At 37.1% G+C, this 17,329-nt stretch overlaps 5 protein-coding genes across 7 annotated transcripts; 3 read left to right on the top strand and 2 right to left on the bottom strand.

The window, feature by feature from the left end:
* Nucleotides 1-1,340: 1,340 nt before the first annotated feature.
* On the top strand, nt 1,341-5,300 carry RB195_013717 (uncharacterized protein; the record flags this gene model as incomplete). The annotated part of the gene is made up of 2 exons (XM_064203671.1): nt 1,341-1,431; nt 4,249-5,300. 2 exons carry the CDS (start codon nt 1,341-1,343, stop codon nt 5,298-5,300), a joined length of 1,143 nt encoding a protein of 380 aa, XP_064059552.1.
* On the top strand, nt 2,790-11,340 carry RB195_013715 (uncharacterized protein; the record flags this gene model as incomplete). Of its 2 annotated transcripts, none has more annotated exons than XM_064203668.1 (6): nt 2,790-2,867; nt 9,843-9,965; nt 10,636-10,827; nt 10,883-10,948; nt 11,041-11,130; nt 11,239-11,340. In XM_064203668.1, 6 exons carry the CDS (start codon nt 2,790-2,792, stop codon nt 11,338-11,340), a joined length of 651 nt encoding a protein of 216 aa, XP_064059549.1. The 2 variants fall into 2 exon arrangements, with proteins under 2 accessions (XP_064059549.1, XP_064059550.1); XM_064203669.1 differs by lacking the exon at nt 2,790-2,867 and adding an exon at nt 9,434-9,466.
* RB195_013716 (uncharacterized protein) lies at nt 9,048-9,362 on the bottom strand (the record flags this gene model as incomplete). Its single annotated transcript, XM_064203670.1, has 1 exon — nt 9,048-9,362. The coding sequence occupies one exon, from the start codon at nt 9,360-9,362 to the stop codon at nt 9,048-9,050; it is 315 nt and encodes a 104-aa protein (XP_064059551.1).
* A 1,433-nt stretch (nt 11,341-12,773) lies between the features above and the next one.
* On the bottom strand, nt 12,774-13,639 carry RB195_013714 (uncharacterized protein; the record flags this gene model as incomplete). Of its 2 annotated transcripts, none has more annotated exons than XM_064203667.1 (4): nt 12,774-12,858; nt 12,928-13,006; nt 13,435-13,540; nt 13,625-13,639. In XM_064203667.1, the coding sequence occupies 4 exons, from the start codon at nt 13,637-13,639 to the stop codon at nt 12,774-12,776; spliced, it is 285 nt and encodes a 94-aa protein (XP_064059547.1). The 2 variants fall into 2 exon arrangements, with proteins under 2 accessions (XP_064059547.1, XP_064059548.1); XM_064203666.1 differs by having other exon boundaries at nt 12,809-12,858; nt 12,953-13,006.
* Nucleotides 13,640-14,914: 1,275 nt separating this feature from the next.
* RB195_013713 (uncharacterized protein) lies at nt 14,915-15,415 on the top strand (the record flags this gene model as incomplete). Its single annotated transcript, XM_064203665.1, has 1 exon — nt 14,915-15,415. The coding sequence occupies one exon, from the start codon at nt 14,915-14,917 to the stop codon at nt 15,413-15,415; it is 501 nt and encodes a 166-aa protein (XP_064059546.1).
* Between the last annotated feature and the right edge of the window lie 1,914 nt (nt 15,416-17,329).

Here is a 17,329-nt window from a genome sequence, read left to right as displayed (position 1 = left end):
CCTAATCCAATGAATGTTAGCATTGGATTCATTACTGGAAATTTTCACAAATATACGAGTTTTCACGCTTTTGATTCCTATCTGATGGTAACCAACTAACTACACCAAATTGCGTATTTTAAAAAATTTCCTACTTTAAGATTAGAAGTACTAAAAGATTGAGCTAATTAAACAACATATTTCTATCATTGCCGGTTCTATTTCTACTTCGTTTAATGAACAAGTGGTTTTATCAGATTCATTTCTTTATTTACCAGATTTATTTTATTTAACTAGTTTGAGCCAGTTGTGTACTAAGCACCATAACAACTCTCTTTTCCTCTCCTTCACCCATAGGAAATTCCAAAAACGATCACGAAAATATTGTGATTATTGATTGGTGATAATTATGATAACTAACGTTGGTAATGGGACCCTGAAGATAGAGTGATGATTGTCAATATAGAGCATTCATATGTTAACTTCTAATGATTAATCGCTATGGGTGTAGGGAAGAAAAAAGTTGCGCTAAGGCCGTGCCCATCCATGAACGTAGCAGGAAAAAGCTGGATTTTGACCCGTGAGCAACAGATTCAAAATTGAGAAAGAAAGTTTAGCTGCAACGACGAAAACCTGCGCATCTTGTTCTCCATTCAGCTAAGAACTGTTTCGGGGATCTAAGGGGAGATTGAAATGAGGAGTGTAGCGATAGGACGAGTTCCGACCTTTTTTGGTTATGTCCCACTAAATCAACTGCGTTAGTTAAACAAGGCTGGAACATGAACATGTCGTAAACAAATAACTTGAAAAAAGAGAAGAAAGAAGAAATATTGGTAATACTGGTACTTAGTTCAGTGGTTCCCATAGCAACCAACGAACGAAAGGCAAAAGCACTGAAATGGGCGGGGCTGGCCCACTGAAATAGATTTTCCGTCTTCTATTTGTTTCCTTCTTGTATCTTATCCATGGTTTTTCAAGTAATGATCAGTTGTTCACTTTGTACTTTCCCAAACTTTCACCGTGAACAGCTTAGGAAACAAAGCGAGCGAACGTTTGCCTGCTCTCTGCGCTCGGTTGTTCTCTGAACGCAGATCCATACACTCAACAAACACTCTAGACCTAGGAATTGTAAAGTAAAGTACAATTCACTACAATAGTCTCCAAATAAAATGCCGCCATTCAGTGAATATACGAAAAAAAAAACAAACTGAGCTGACTAAGAATGTTGGGTGACGAAAATGTTTGGATCTGGGAGTGGAATGTCGCCGAGCTGAAGGCGGCGGAAACATTTTTGCGAGTTGTTTTCAAGCTGTCAGCCATGTGGGAGATTACGCCTTATTGAGCAGAGAGAGCGAGTGAGAATGGCTGAGAGTGAGGCTCGACCCGATGCTGCTCCTGCTCCTGCTGCTGCCGACTTCAGTGTCGTGTCAACAACACAAACATCGGCACGTAGTGACTAAAAAAGGCGACGAAAACACCAGCGCCGCTGTGTGTTTCTATGTTTCCAACGGAACATACGCAGGATATGAAGTGTTTTTGCGGAGAAATGCGATCAGCTGACAAATCATTTCGTTCTCCTGTCTCATAGAGTTCTTTCGTGTTGTACTGAGGACCATTTTGGGGCTTGGCAAAGAGTGTGGAAGGGTTTGATGAGATTTGCGTAGTATCAAAAACTTCGTACCATTTTTAGGCCTTTGATAAAGACGAGGTTGCCCAAATGTCAGACCATAAATTATACCAAATTGTATTAAATTAATTATAAGAGATTATGAATTAACTTTCACCATATCCTCGTTGGCATGACAAGAAAAATATAAATACAACAAACAACCAAATAATCCGATTTTACCTCAATTTTTTTCTCACAGTCTTCAAACCTTATTAGTTATTCTGAATATTTAGCTGCTAGTGCAATGTCCTCCAACAACACTCATATATTGAAAGATTCGATTAGAGGAATATTCATAACCCTACGTAGCTGGCATCGGTACGTTGAAGACGACTAATTCTATTTTCCTTTCAATTTCGACGAACAAAAGGATGTACAAGCATATCGACTATCACTGTAGAAAGAAAAATTTTATTTAATCTTACTAGTTCTAAGAGAATTTTCCAACTCTAATTTTTCATTGGCAAAACAACGAAACATAGATTCAGTTAATAGGGCCACGGTTTCAGGAAGACAAGAGTTGGAGGTAAAAAATTAAAAAAAAACTTCTTGATAGGAGTAAATCCTTTGTTTGTGCAGGTTTCAATTGCATTTTATAACATTCCGCTAGCAAGATAGATTTTAAGGTGGGCAGTAGCCTATGAGTTTCTTGGAACTTGATTTTCTTCCGAAAAAATCCAATTAGATGCATTTAGGGTACAGAAATACATTGCATTTCTCTCAGACATACATTTCTCAGACATACTTGGCGAAAGTATAACCGTTCAAGATTAAATAAAGTCTAGAAGTGTTTAATCAGATTAAAATCAATAAAAAAAATAAAATATAAATATAATATAAAATATATATAATATAAAACAAAAGGGACTTAATAAGGCTGGATAAATGAAAAAAATTCATAAGATTATCCAACAGAATTGTAAACTATGATTGAAGGAGATGAAGGAAACTAAAATGAGAAGAGATTCGGTAGACTGCTGGTCTTAGCTGGAAAACTCGCCGGGGTAATTTTTATAGGAAGTGGAGAAAAAACGACATTAGCACCGTCTATTAGCTAAACAAGCGAAAGTTTCGTCGTCAATTGGCGCCCGTGCGGACGGTGAAAGTGCGACAAACATGAACAGGTTCGCCCCGTGTTTCCATGACACAACGACCGAGGAACGTCAAGTGGTCAACGACAAGCGGCACAACTCGTCCGTCCGGAGGACGAGTTACACCGGTACGTGCGTCGCGTCGACTTCTTTGGATCATCTGCGATGTTGTCGTGAAGCGGGAAATAGTTAGCATTCAAGATGTAAATTAGCCGAAGAGAAGGGAAATTTTAGCAATGGGGAAACCTTAGCGATGAGATAAATAACATCAGCGATTCTGTACTTTAGCTAAGAATAGCTGCAGAGTAACGCTCGATTGAATTATTAAAACAGAAAAACGAATTCATCATCGTTGATCGATACTTATTGTTATATATTATTGTATATTTATATTCTGTTATTCTTTTTTCTACTATCATATTATTTATTATTTATTTTATTTATATTCGATTGATATTTGAATGTTAATTAGTGAGAATATCAAGTCATATATTTTTTATGTTGTTATTACTTTAATTTTACTTATTTGTTTCACTTTTATTTTTTTGTGTTATTATTTTTAGGTATTGTTTTTTTCACATATTTTTTAAAAAATATTTCCACATTTTTCACATTCTGTCGAGCATTTATTTTGATATCCAGGTTCCAGATATAAAGAAAACTAAAATGTTGGAAAATTTCGTACTATCGCACCCCGTTTCATCGACCAACATTTAAATAAGATATCAAAATAAAGTGGTGAGATTTTCCACAACTGTGGAAATTATCCTCGAACAACGAGCAACCAGGAAGACTGACGCTCAAGGCATGTTTTTGGATTGCTTTGGTTACGTTGTTATTTGCGTAGCTGTCTCAGTTGTCCAGCATGTTCTTCTCAGTATGAAAACCTAAAGCAGGAATGTGTCGAAGGAAACATTTAATAGGTGTAGTCCTGTCATTCTGGACACAAAGAAACGTGCTCAGTTGTGGACTGGGTTTGTGTGGACAGACGGGAGTGCTCCAGCAAAGAAAAGGAGAATGAAGAATGTAACAACATTCAGCAGAAAGGGAACGTATAAATAATTAAACTAAAAATTAATATTAGTTAATTAACTAATTAATTAATTTGGTAATAAACGAAGGTAAATTATTAGAGTAGGTAATTATTAGGCGAAAGTGTAGAGCGATATTTTAATAATATAATTATGATAACATTTAACATTTTATTTTTTTGGGTTATTATTTTAACTATTAAGTGATTCGGTGAGTGGTTGAGTGATTTGCGATTTGAAGCGCTGTCCTTTAACGTTTACTATCGTTAAGAACGCTTTCTGTAGGGTGTTTGAGAGGATAAGTTTCTGATGGCTCCGATTTTTCCAAGCTCTGACGAAGGCGATAAAACGTCAGCGGCTGAAACGTTAGTTCTCAGTTAATTAAGAAAGATAAATACGAATCCTGACTACTGAAGCAAATCAATCGAAAGTTAAGGGATTTATTATTATTATTATTATCAACTCAACTACCCTACAGAAAGCGTTCTATTATTATTATTATTATTATTATTATTATTATTATTATTATTATTATTATTATTATTATTATTATTATTATTATTATTATTATTATTATTATTATTATTATTATTATTATTATTATTATTATTATTATTATTATTATTATTATTATTATTATTATTATTATTATTATTATTATTATTATTATTATTATTATTATTATTATTATTATTATTATTATTATTATTATTATTATTATTATTATTATTATTATTATTATTATTATTATTATTATTATTATTATTATTATTATTATTATTATTATTATTATTATTATTATTATTATTATTATTATTATTATTATTATTATTATTATTATTATTATTATTATTATTATTATTATTATTATTATTATTATTATTATTATTATTATTATTATTATTATTATTATTATTATTATTATTATTATTATTATTATTATTATTATTATTATTATTATTATTATTATTATTATTATTATTATTATTATTATTATTATTATTATTATTATTATTATTATTATTATTATTATTATTATTATTATTATTATTATTATTATTATTATTATTATTATTATTATTATTATTATTATTATTATTATTATTATTATTATTATTATTATTATTATTATTATTATTATTATTATTATTATTATTATTATTATTATTATTATTATTATTATTATTATTATTATTATTATTATTATTATTATTATTATTATTATTATTATTATTATTATTATTATTATTATTATTATTATTATTATTATTATTATTATTATTATTATTATTATTATTATTATTATTATTATTATTATTATTATTATTATTATTATTATTATTATTATTATTATTATTATTATTATTATTATTATTATTATTATTATTATTATTATTATTATTATTATTATTATTATTATTATTATTATTATTATTATTATTATTCAGATCAGTAATTATTTCAACACTAAACAAAATGCACCACAGCTCAAGTTGCACAGCTCGACCGCGATGCGAGCACAGCTGGTGACGCGGTTCTTTTTCCCCATGGATTGCGAGTAAGAGGAACAGAGTCAACGCCCCATGCAACAGTGAATGGTTTGAAATAATTTCGCGCCTAAAAAAGATCGGCGCCATAGCCACAACGGTAAAATTCCGCTGACAACCGGAGACAAGGAGATTTTTCGAATGATTTTGAACAGAATCATCATATTTATAGCCATAACTGAACAATTTCTATCACAGACAGCGAAAGATGTTCCAGGCAACATTTTTCAACCCATTTACAGTCATTTCCTCTCACTAAGACGAGTTAATGATTGTAGCAAATGATTAGCTGAACAAGAACAAACCCCAACAACATTCTCTTTCACAGCTATTGTTTTCTTTTACGATTTCCAGTTGTATTTGCTGCGGAATAACCGGTACGTAGCGGAAAAATTCATTTCAAGTGAAAAGCGAAACAATTACAGCAATGCAGGTGTGTCGAGTGCTCTTGGCCAAGCGAGATATCCAATAATTCATGCAAAGTGGGAATTGAAAGCGAAAAAGATCTTTGCGTGTGCTGTTTTCAAGCGTTGACAATGAGAAGTCGAAGCGATGAGAAAAGAAGGCGGAGGACGTTGTTCATTCTTCTCTCCCGTTTAATTGAGGGCTAAAAAATATCCACCACGATAATGGCTATCAGAGTAATGATAACTGTTAGGACTGGGACGTGTTGGATTTACGAAGGAGGTCATCGATGGTCAAACTCGTCTACTTAAAAATATTGAAATTAATTAAAGCTAAAACTAAAAATTACTAGTCAATTTATTTCAAAATTGGTTTATTGGGAGTCTTGGTTTATTGCAAAAATATCGCAAAAATTGTTTCTGCACATTTGCTGCGAAAATTCGTAGATTTTTCTTCACCGGCTCGATTGTTGAACGCGACATTCAGAAAATTCCCTTGACGGGGAACGCCCCCCCCCCCCCAAAAAAAAAAAAAAAAAAGTTGGCTTTCATGTTGTGGTCATACAACAAAAGGAGATGTGAAGGTAAAGCACAAATTTTTCTAACAATCTGCAGAGGAAAATAAATAAAAGAGAGCGAAACAAAGTAGAACGAGAGGCAAATCTCGAGTAGGCTAAAGCTTTAGACGTGGGCGGAACCAGTAGAGATTCAGCCAATAGGGGGTTTTTGTAAGGTCCCACTTCTTAGCAGAATGTTTCACAACAAACATAACTCCTAATACGACAATGCTGTGAACAACAGCTAACAGAAGAAAGCAGAAAAAATTAAAAAAAAATGAATAAGAAAGGGAAAGAAAGAAAAAAAAATACAGGTTCTACAGCTGTGTTACATAACAGACACACATCTGGAACCGTATGAAAACAAAACTCAAAACCGGGCCGCGAACCTTTTTAAGAAACGAAACGAAAACGTGCTAATGACCCATTATGCTGCACACGCCAGATGTTCGCTGAGCCTTTCAAACGCGGTGCTTTCCGGAAGAGAAAACATAGACGGGTTTTCCACTTTAGTCGTTATTCTTGTTGACGCTGTGAGCGTTTTTGAGGGAAATAATTTCAAAGAAAGTTCTGTCCAGAAACCAATAACACACTCGAAACTTGCCAAGCGTGAAACAACGTAGGAAACAACATACGTGCTGAACAAGTTTTTTTTCCAAGGGTAAAACGACCTTCCGCAATCATTACGAAGTATTTCAAGGTTGTAATTTTCCCAGAAGTCGCTGCTAATCAGCTGTAATTTTTTAAAAAAAAGAGAAAAGGAGCAGAGCAAAAAAATGAGTTTTTGGTTAAAAACAAACTTTGTAACGCAGGAGAAGGTCGTCGAGAACATTCAAGGTCCATCCTTCCAAATTGCATACGTTTCTGTCTGAAGTCAAAACTCTCAAAACTCCACCAATCTGAGGTCCAGTTTTGGAGTATCCTCAACTCTCAAGCAAAGTATTTCAAGCAAAATACCGAGAAAAAAAATCGTGCCGAAGAAATTAATTTAAAAATAGCAAATAGCATGAAATAAAAAAGAAAATGTAAACATGAAGAAGACGTTTGGAAACAAAAGGAAAATAGGCAGAAACTACAGGAAATGAGATTGCGCCACCGCACTTGCATTCGCTTATTGTTGTTTCTTGTTTCTTTTCGATTTTTTTTTGAAATGATCACCGTGTCTTACCTGAGCACTTCCCCTTCTCTGGACATTGGTGTGTTTTTTTCTCCTCTATGCACCACTTATTATCGGGAAAATTAGGAGAAGTGATGACAAGGAGACAAAAGCGATGTTTTTATGATTAGCTTGAAATGGAGAATGATCAAGGACCCATATGAAGTGAAAAGTCATGAACAGGTAGATCAGTCCTGATATCAACGATATCGATCAATTAGAACTCATAACGTGTATTCGTTACTGTGAAATTACTTTCCTTTCTACATATAATTTTTGATGCTTCCCAGCATATCTATCCCTTTTTGAGTACTTCAGGTGGTGACAAAGGGGTCCGAAGTCTAGTGGCGAAATAAATAAAAAGGGTTAAGTAAATAGTGAGAGCAGAAAATCCGAAGAAGCTTATCTAAGGAGCTCAGAAGAGCTTTTAAGATCACTACTAGCATAAGAATATGGCTTTAAAGAGAAATCGACTAGTAATGCTAAAATCTAAGCGAATTCAGCTAATGCCGGAAGGCGCAAATTAGGCGCAGATCGAAACGCAGTGAAAAGATTCGTGGATAGCAATTTCTGACGTTGACGATCGGCGAATGAGGAGAGCTGGGACTAAAAAAAGCGGATAAAAAGGGATGTTGCGACGTACGAATGGATTCGAAGTCTTCAATCGTTTCTGGTCATACCCTTTTTTCTTCACACCAAGAGCATCTTCCCTGCGTTGTGCATATTTGAATTTTCTTCGAATTTTGCTGGACTCATTTCATTGTTTTTACAGCAGCTCTTTTGCATTATACCCAAGAATCTAGTTTTATTTTATTCCTAACAATGCACTGGTTTTGAAGGTTTACATCAGTGTAAGTGCTTTTTCTGTGAAGGATTGGTTCCTGATAGGTGCTCTGTGCTCTATAGAGAAGTTCTTCAAAAATTTTGGATGGAAAACATCTGAGTCGATTCAAGTACGTTCTTCTAATTTCATATTTTTCCATATTTTTCACAGACTGCCCATTCGTTATGCTCAGGTGTGAATTCTGCAGAGATTCTCGGAGCATGGTCAATATTTGCAGTTAGATAGGATGATTATGCGCGAATTTTTAAACGCACACAATGAGGAGGCATCTTCTTGACCGGATGGGCATTGAGCAGGTTCTGAGTCTTCCCTTATTTCGTGTTGTCCTTCTCCCTCGTTCTCTTCCTCTAAATCTTCGGACAACTGTTGATTTCGGACATGTACTTCTCGTGATTGATGTGTGTCTCTGTAATTTTTTTTAAAGGTTGCCTCAAGATTTTTTCCTCCATAAACTTTGTCACCTATTTTTCTTTCTCCCTGCATTTCTGGTCCTTAAGTTTGTTTATCCAATTTCCCTTGAATAATTTCAGTATGCAACGTGAACTTTGTCTTGTCTGGATCCTATTCGGACCAGTAGCAACTCAATGGGGATACGGTGTTGGAGGATTCGGCAATTGTTTGTTACAAATGTTTCTGTAATTAATTGCAATTTTTTTCAGATTTACTTATACCTAGTGCTTCATACGTTCATGTTTGCGTATTTACTTGATATGAGCGTGTAAAGTGGATTTACCTTCCTAGTTCTCTCAATTCATCGTTTCTTAATTAATTAATAGTTAAAAGCAGCGTACCACGCATCTGATGTGGTGAAGGAATCCGAGGGAGAAGCGAGAGGTGTTCCGAAGATTGCTGGATGCGGCGTCGTTCCGTTCATCTCTCCCTGATCGTCGTAAAAGACGTCGTGGGAACTGCTTTGGTTCCTACGAGGTGCATTAGAACGCTCTTCTATGTGAACGTCCCCTTCCTCCCTCCCCTCCTCCTTCTCGTCATCCTCCCAGGGCAGCCTATTCATTGATTTCACTTGAATAGGCTGGTGAGAAGACATCACTGATCTTCGACCGCCAGCACCTGGATGCAGAACCATCCCGGTTCTGCAATCTACAACACCATCCTCACTTTTTCCCTCGGATTCCTTCACCAGGTCAGATTCGCGCTATGCTGCCGTCACTCGTCGATTATATTCATGAGGTTAGAGATAAGGTGATCGAGGAATCATGCAGATGTTACAAAGTCAACGGGTTGAGCTCAGCCGATGTGTAGCGTTCGTCAATAAGTCACCAAAAGCGATTAATACGAGTAGTACCGTTGGAAAGGATGATACGTTTTGCTACAAAAATTATTGGCGCTAAAAGCGATTTTAAGATTGTCAAGTTTGTAATAAAATATCAAACCAGATATTATCAAATCAATCCATATATACATGCCGGGATTTAAGTGCTGAAAGCGTGCCTGAAAGGCCGCGATGCGCAATTGAATTCAGTTGTAGTTAAGAGAGACTTGCTTAGCGGCGCATATTCATTCTTTTTTAAATATTTATATCCTTAAATATACATGTACGTTGTAGTTGGTGACAAATTTAGCACAACCTCATCCTCCACCAAATAACAACGTTGGAGTCGGCTATCCAACTGCTTATGGGCTTTGGCTTGGACGTGGAAATAACAACAATTTCGCTGGCGGAGCCACTGTAGGTTTAGTTCAGTTGTCTTCACTGCACTTCTTCATTGCAAAATAAACGTTTTTGAATTTATCTGTGGGAGTTAGGAAAGTTTCACTCAATACCTCTACATAAACTTACATATTCATCGGAGAGGATGTAGTGTAGCTGGGAAGAGGTTCCGCTGCGAAAGCACGGTTGGCGGTTCAAAACCGCACTAGAGCCTTCCCAGTAGGCTAAATTGTGCCGAGTTCAATCCTTCAGTCGTTCTCAGTAGGAACGTCGCGAAAAAGGTGCACAAAAGTGCTTCGAAAGCTGCTAAATAAAATTAAACATAGATGAGAAGTGTGAAGGAGTGTATGTTAGAAATGGAGAATTAAAACAAAACTAATTTATTGAATTGGGAAAAAATTTATTAAATTAAACAGTTAAATTTATGAAATCGAATCAATCTGTAGAAATTAAGCTACTTCGTTATGGAAATTTTGAGACTTTTCTCGTTCAGCGCTTCTATCGCTCCAAAAATGTCGAAAGTTGCTCTTGACAGTTTTTCTCAGAGAGAAACTGAATGTACAAAGTAGGAAATTTGTCGATTTGTGGAAAAACGATGAAGTAGGGTTTCGCAAATTCTTTTCCTAAGCATCTTTACTGAGATTCTTCACGTTCACACGAGATCATGGCGTTTATAGTTCACTTACAGCCATTCCAAGGAAGTGGTCTCAGCGGCTCAGTGCGTTGTCTGAACGGTGGCGCTCACATTGGACAGTGCCGCTTGGATAACGACGCGATTTGCGCTGCTCTTGGTGGCGGATGTGTTCATGGAGCATGTTGCACCACGCCGTTCATCGGCATGACGACTGCAGCCACTACTGGACCAGAGGTCGACGGCGAGGTTACTTCCAAGAGGGCAAAAATCCCTTTTCACGGATTTAACTCTAGATTCTCAGGTAACAAGGAGACCCAAGAAGCCCATCACGGCACCACCTTCCGAGGAAGAAAATGAGGAAGAAGTGGTAATATTTTTTGAATTTTCCATATAAATATTTTTCTAAAATTTCTCATGTTGACTTCTGTTGTTTACGATGGGAGTACTGCAATTTGACAGATTGACGAATCGGAACTAACGGAGTTCCGGCGGATTGTTGAAAATACGAGAACTACGTCTGCGCCCGAACAGCATTTGCTAAAGAATCGGGTGAGTTTAGTGCGATCGCTTTGATTACCATAAGATACGATTGCAAGCCATGTATCTATGACGACGAGGACAATAAATATGAAGACGACTATAGACGTACGGTTGCAGCTATGTCGTTCCGGTTTACGTCCAATTGGACCATGTTCGGATGACGCGGATTGCCCGTCCTTACATCGATGTGAGCGTGAAAAATGCTGCTACATCGTTTAGCTGGCATTCTCCTCCGTTATTTTCCCTTATTTATTTAAACATTGTTCACTGTTATCGTCAATTTTTTTCCAAGTTTCTTACCAACTGGCTAAAAACATCTATTAAAAACCAATCCTGTAAGAAGTTGAACTGTTTCTATGGATTTTCCTCCGCTTAGTTTCCATTTTGTTTTCTTTTTATTTTGTACACGCCACTCGTTGTTGTTTATCTCTTTTTTTTTGGTTTTTTTCGTCGTTCAGCTTCACTCTCTCCCCGCCCCTTGTGCTCAGTGGGAAATCGGAAAAATCCACGAGTTGCATAGTGAAGCTGCAATTATTCGAAGTCACCTATTCGATCTGATTTCTGCCGCACCTGTACCGTTCTATCTAACATTTCTTTCGGAACTGACCTATGTTAGAGCTGGTTTTAACTAATGTTATTTTTTCTTTGAATCTGTCTAGAATATCATTTGTGCAACAAGTGAGTCACAATAAAAATTCATATAAAAATGCTCATAGAAATTTCGGTGTTGCAGACCAAAATTAATATTCTGACCTGGTTGTGAAATGTGAAATAATGCATGACTGACTGCTGAATATCCGTAGAAATACCACAAAAGCGGGATTTGGCTTTAAAACTTTATTTGAAGGTCAACTAATTTAAGCTCCCTCTAATAGATTCGCATTTCTTAGATCTATTTTTTACGATTTCTTTTTCGTAGCACTTGTAAAGGAGGAAAAGATAAATATTTCCGATTGATTTGCTTGAGTTCTGATCAGAATTTGTATTGATCTTTCTTTATCAATTAAAAGGTAACGTTTCTTCGCAACCGCCTTCGTCGGAGTCCAAAAAAATTCCCACAGAAAGTCCCACAGAAAGCACTCAAACGATGGACAAACTCAAACATCAACACATCGGTTAGCGCTTTTCTCATTTGTTGGATTTGATAACGTAAATATTTCCCACAACTTTTGTGAAACTCTTGCCTCTATGGTTTTTTGATGTCTGACTCGGTGCAGCTTTTGGGTTAACTCCAACCCTATTCTCACCATCTACATCTAAGGGTAAGGGTCTAGGGGTTGGAAGACAAGAAATTGCTGACCGCCCACGTGCTGCTTAGAGAAGATCCTCGGACTGCCCTCCCCCCCCCCGCCGACCCTCTCCAGCACGCGATTGGCTGGCGTAGATCCACCAATCACAGACTAAAGCTGGGAATATAGTTCTTCTTAGGGTCCTAAACTGTTCATCTTTTGTTCAAAACAAATATTAAGCAAAATCTCTTGAAGTATGTTCACTTTTCCACGAAAATTAAATAATATAAATACAAAGCCACGTTCTCTTGAGCTTGACCATCACAATATCAAAAAGGAGACAAGGCAATCAATAAAGTCACAGGAACAACGACATTCCTAAATTGAAAGATAACAATTGGCACAGCTATAGATGCGCATAAATCAATCGAACAACAATTCATCTTGACGACATTCGTTCAAGGGTATAAAACAAGCAGAGGAGGTGTGTTTTGCCTTTGACACCGGCCTAAACACAAAAAAAAAAACAGTGACAATGACTTAGATTTTTGTAGGATGGTAAGAACTCTTTGCGTACGAGTTCTCACTCCGTTCGTCTTCACCTCGGAGTAAACTGTATTTTTTGTATTTCGAATAGTAACATATTGCTGTCATACCTGTAAAACATATTTATTTTAATTTTTTTTTGTTCCACTATTTATTTCTATGAGGTTTACATGTTTCTTCTAGTGAACACCCTCTGGAAAAATGCCCTCATTTTTTTAAAGCATTGGGATTTTTCCCAGAAAATGGCTCATTATTGTTAACAACGGCAATGCTTACACTACTGATCAAGAACAATTCTAAAGTAAAGCAAAATGAATAACTTTCTCCTGAATAAATTTTTTCGGCTTTGGTTTTGATTTTGGTGCCTTCTTAGCTGCTGTTTTCGGTTTCCAGACAGCCTTAGAACATTTTCTTGAGAAAATAGTTTCTTTCTTCAAGGAGATAGAAACTGGACAATATATTTCAGAGGGGTAATCAGGATCAATAAACACTTTTTTCTGTGGTTGCTACGAACCACGCTGAATTTTGCCTGACTCACCAATCAACAAAATAGATAATGCAATAGCCACTATGAGTATAGCAATTTCCACCGTCTTCAATAAATCGGAAATTTGTTGAAGTGTCGTATTCAGATTTTCCAATGTCTAAAAAATCAGTTTTACATGGTCCTTATAAAATATGTGGCTGCAGACAAGGGAAAATTGCAAAAAAAAAAGAGAAAAACTCACCACATCAAGCGACATTTTCTAGTCAGGAACGATTCTTTTAAACTGCTCTATTGTCTTCTAAAAGATGCGCATAAATCTATGTCACCATGGAACATGAATGAATACGTAAGCAGTTAGGAAAAATTGACGCGACGCACAGAAACCCTGATGGATGAGAAATAAGCTCAAATAATATTTGCTAGATGATTCGAAAATTGGAGAGAACATTTTTGCTTCATGGGTTTTCAAAATAAATAAATATACAATAAACATGTCTATAATAAATCTGCAATGGTTAGCTTGGTCAGAAATTAGGTATGTGTATAGTTTTGAAGAGAGTGGGTGTGGCGCAGTCGGATAGAGGTCTGTTGTACCCACATGGTCGATGGTTCGAAACCACCCTTGTACAAACCAAGCCTTCCATCCTTCCTGGGTCGATGAATTGGTACCAGAGCTGTCTGCGAGGATAAAAATTTGATTATCGCTGCCCTCCTCAAGTCATTGTATAGGCCAACGCACCTTTCAAAAACATCAGCGATTACGAATTCCAGTAAAAAGCGTTGGCGCTTCCAAGGGGATTGGTACGCCAGTGACTTTATCTTTATCCCATAGGTTTGAAAGCAGCATACCACGGAGCTGATAATGTTTGGATCTTCCCACGATAAGGTAGGACTATGAACATAGGAGCTCAACTCCTCTACATATTCTATTAGGGTGTTCGGAAAGTATCTGCCGAAAATTTCGCAGAAGCGCAGATTTTTTGAGTTGTTCTGGAAGTTCCCGTTTTAAATATATTATATAATGACGCTAGCATATACATACGTATACGCATAACATATCTGGATCCCTCTTCCTTTTCTATTTCATGCTATAATGGCCGAACATTCCACCCATATTCGACACGTACTCCTTTACGAGTTCGAATCTAGCCACCCTGCCGCTGAAGCCCATCGAAACTTTAGTCAAGTATTCGGCATGCTTCTGAGCGGTCTGTGCGCGCCTGGTTCCAGCGCTTCAAAGCCGGAAACAAGAAACTCGGAGATGGTCGACCGACTGCAATATCGTTCGACGAACTGAAGAATCTTGCGGAGCTGCATCCATATGAAGGTGTGCGGTATTTTGCTGCCAGTCTTGGCTATTCGCTGTCCACCGTGAGCAATGGACTGCGATCTCTGGGAATGGTGAAAAAGCTCGGTCAGTGGCCCCCACATGCATTGAGCGACGGCAACCGCCAAAGATGCCTGGACACCTGCACTCAGCTGCTCTCCAGAAGCCGCAGATTCGACTGCCTAGACACCATTGTCATTGGAGATGAAAAATGAGTCCTCTACGACAACCCACAAACGGCGAGCTGGCGATGAAATGCCGGATTCCTTCGTGAAAGGTGAAATCCATGAGAAGAATGTTATGCTGAGCGCCTTGTGGAGAGTTCATGGAATCTACCGTTTCGAACTGCTGCCGGACAACACGACAGTTGCTGCCGAGGTCTACTGCGTTCAACTGCAAAGACTGGCCGACAAGATCCGCAAGGAGCACCCAAAGCTCGACAACGTTCGCCTGCTGCACGAGACGCGCGCCCTCACATTGCGAAGAAGACTTCCCAGAAAATTCTGGACCTCGGATGGGAAATTCTACCGCACCCACTGTACAGACCGGACCTGGCCCCGAACGACTTCCACCTCTTCCGATCGCTTCAGCATCAGCTGGAAGAAAAGCGCTACGGTGATCGTGACCACCTTGAAAATGACCTTCGGGCTTTCTTTGCCTCCAATTCGCCGGAGTTCTACGCCAAAGGAATCCGTGATCCCGTGAGGCGTTGGCAGAAGGTTGTCGATGTTGATGGAGGTTATTTCAAATAATAATAATAAAATAATAAAATGTTGTTAAAAAGTTGTGTAGTTTTGAAATTTGTATTGATTCGCTGTATTTCGGCAGATACTTTCCGAACACCCTAATAAAATAAAAACGGCAGAGTAAACGACCTAGGCATTCGAAATTTCCCACAAGGCATCTAGCAACGTGCTAAATCAGCGCGTGTATGTATACGTGCTGATGTCCTGACAATCTGCATGTGAGTGGGAGAGACATCGTCAGCAGGCCATTGATCGCCCGCTTCCTCGTAGACATGTGTGTGACACGTTGTTAGGGGCATCGTAGGGAAATTTGATTGCCAAGGCCACTTCCCACGCTGTCATTCAGGACAACAATGTGCGCTCATATCTTCAATCAACATTCCAAAGCCTATCTTTTCCTGGACGGATCCCAAAATCGCCAATTTCTTGGTATGTTGATGCCTAGTTTTAGTACTACTACTATCTGACTCATCGAGATAGGCTAAAACTTTTGAGGTTTTTTTTCAGAGAAAACTCGAAAAAATATAAAGCAGAATGAGGTAATCCGAAGGAGCTATTAAAGATTCAGTTAGAATTTCTCTTGTCATCGGAGAAGAAGACTGTCGAGATAGTCATTCTTCTACCGTATTTGTTTAAAAGAGATGTATGGTTAGTGAAAATGAAGAAATATTGCGAGCGAGCGGATGAGATGCAAGAGCATTCGGACTTGCCTTCTCGACTGCAGAAAAAGAATCCGACATAGAATTTCCGATAGAACTCAAAATATCAGTGCAGATAGTATGTAATAAATAATCGGTAGATCGATTGTTAAAGACTCCGATCAAAAAACGGCTAAAAAGGGCCTGTGAGTGGAACTTAATACGGTTTAGCTCAGCCTCCCCTTCGCTTTCAGATTAGGCTGAGTAAAATTCCTTTAAAAGTAAATAAATCCGCTCTTTAAAGCTTAAGAATGCGTGCAATAGTTATTCGGCAGGTAGGTAAACACTCAAAAAAACAACTAGTTTGATGATGGGTTGGATAGTTCAGCCTTGAAGACTGTGGTAGAATTGCAAGACAATTGTTAGGAACATGAAGGCGTGCGATATCCGTGTTATGCGCTGACTAAGCTGTATATCATTAGACGACTGTCAATCGATCTGATTCAATAAGCAGGCAGACTATTCCGGAGCCTATAGGTCTTACGTTTCTGGGAAGAAACCGTAGCTCGAGTGCTTATCACTTTGTGGGAGTATAGAGGCTTCCAGAAGATGTTTCTATTTGCGGCTCTGTTCATAAAAACAGTATGCTCTGCAGTGGTCCTCGATGGTCAGCTTTCGGGAGTTTCAGGTGGACTTTCTGGGTACAAAATAGAGTAATTGCAGAGAAAAAAGAAAGAAGAAAAGCAAAAGAGAAGAAAAGAAAAGAAGAGAAAGGAAAAGAAACTGTTGTAACCAAAGTAATAACTTTTTAATAAAAGGAAAACATCTAATAAAACTGTTGAGAATGGCGCAAATCTAACATTTCAGAACAAAACGTCCGATTTGAGTACGATCGATGGATTATATACAGCGATAAGCAGCGCATTTTCTCATCGTTCACGACCTAATAATTACCAATAAAAAAGTAATTAACGGAAAGTAAGAATAACAATGATATTCTAAAAGGACTAAAAATATCCAACATAAAAATCTAGTGTTTTGAATAGCAAATCTTCTTGTGGATCATATCCAGGCGATCAATAACGAGCTCCTTTTCCATTTCTAAGAGTTCTTTTTCTATCGTCGTCAAAGCAGATTTCGAGACTTTCAATCACCATTTTTTAACTGGACAAAGGTAGCAAAAGTTACTAAAGATCTACTGTTGTTCTATCATTTCCAGGTAGATTTCTCCTTAG

The sequence above is a fragment of the Necator americanus genome, chromosome V, assembly GCF_031761385.1.
Source record: "Necator americanus strain Aroian chromosome V, whole genome shotgun sequence".
Classification (NCBI taxonomy): domain Eukaryota; kingdom Metazoa; phylum Nematoda; class Chromadorea; order Rhabditida; family Ancylostomatidae; genus Necator; species Necator americanus.
The sequence above is the reverse complement of the archived record's forward strand: the minus strand, read 5'-3'. Positions and strand labels throughout refer to the sequence as shown.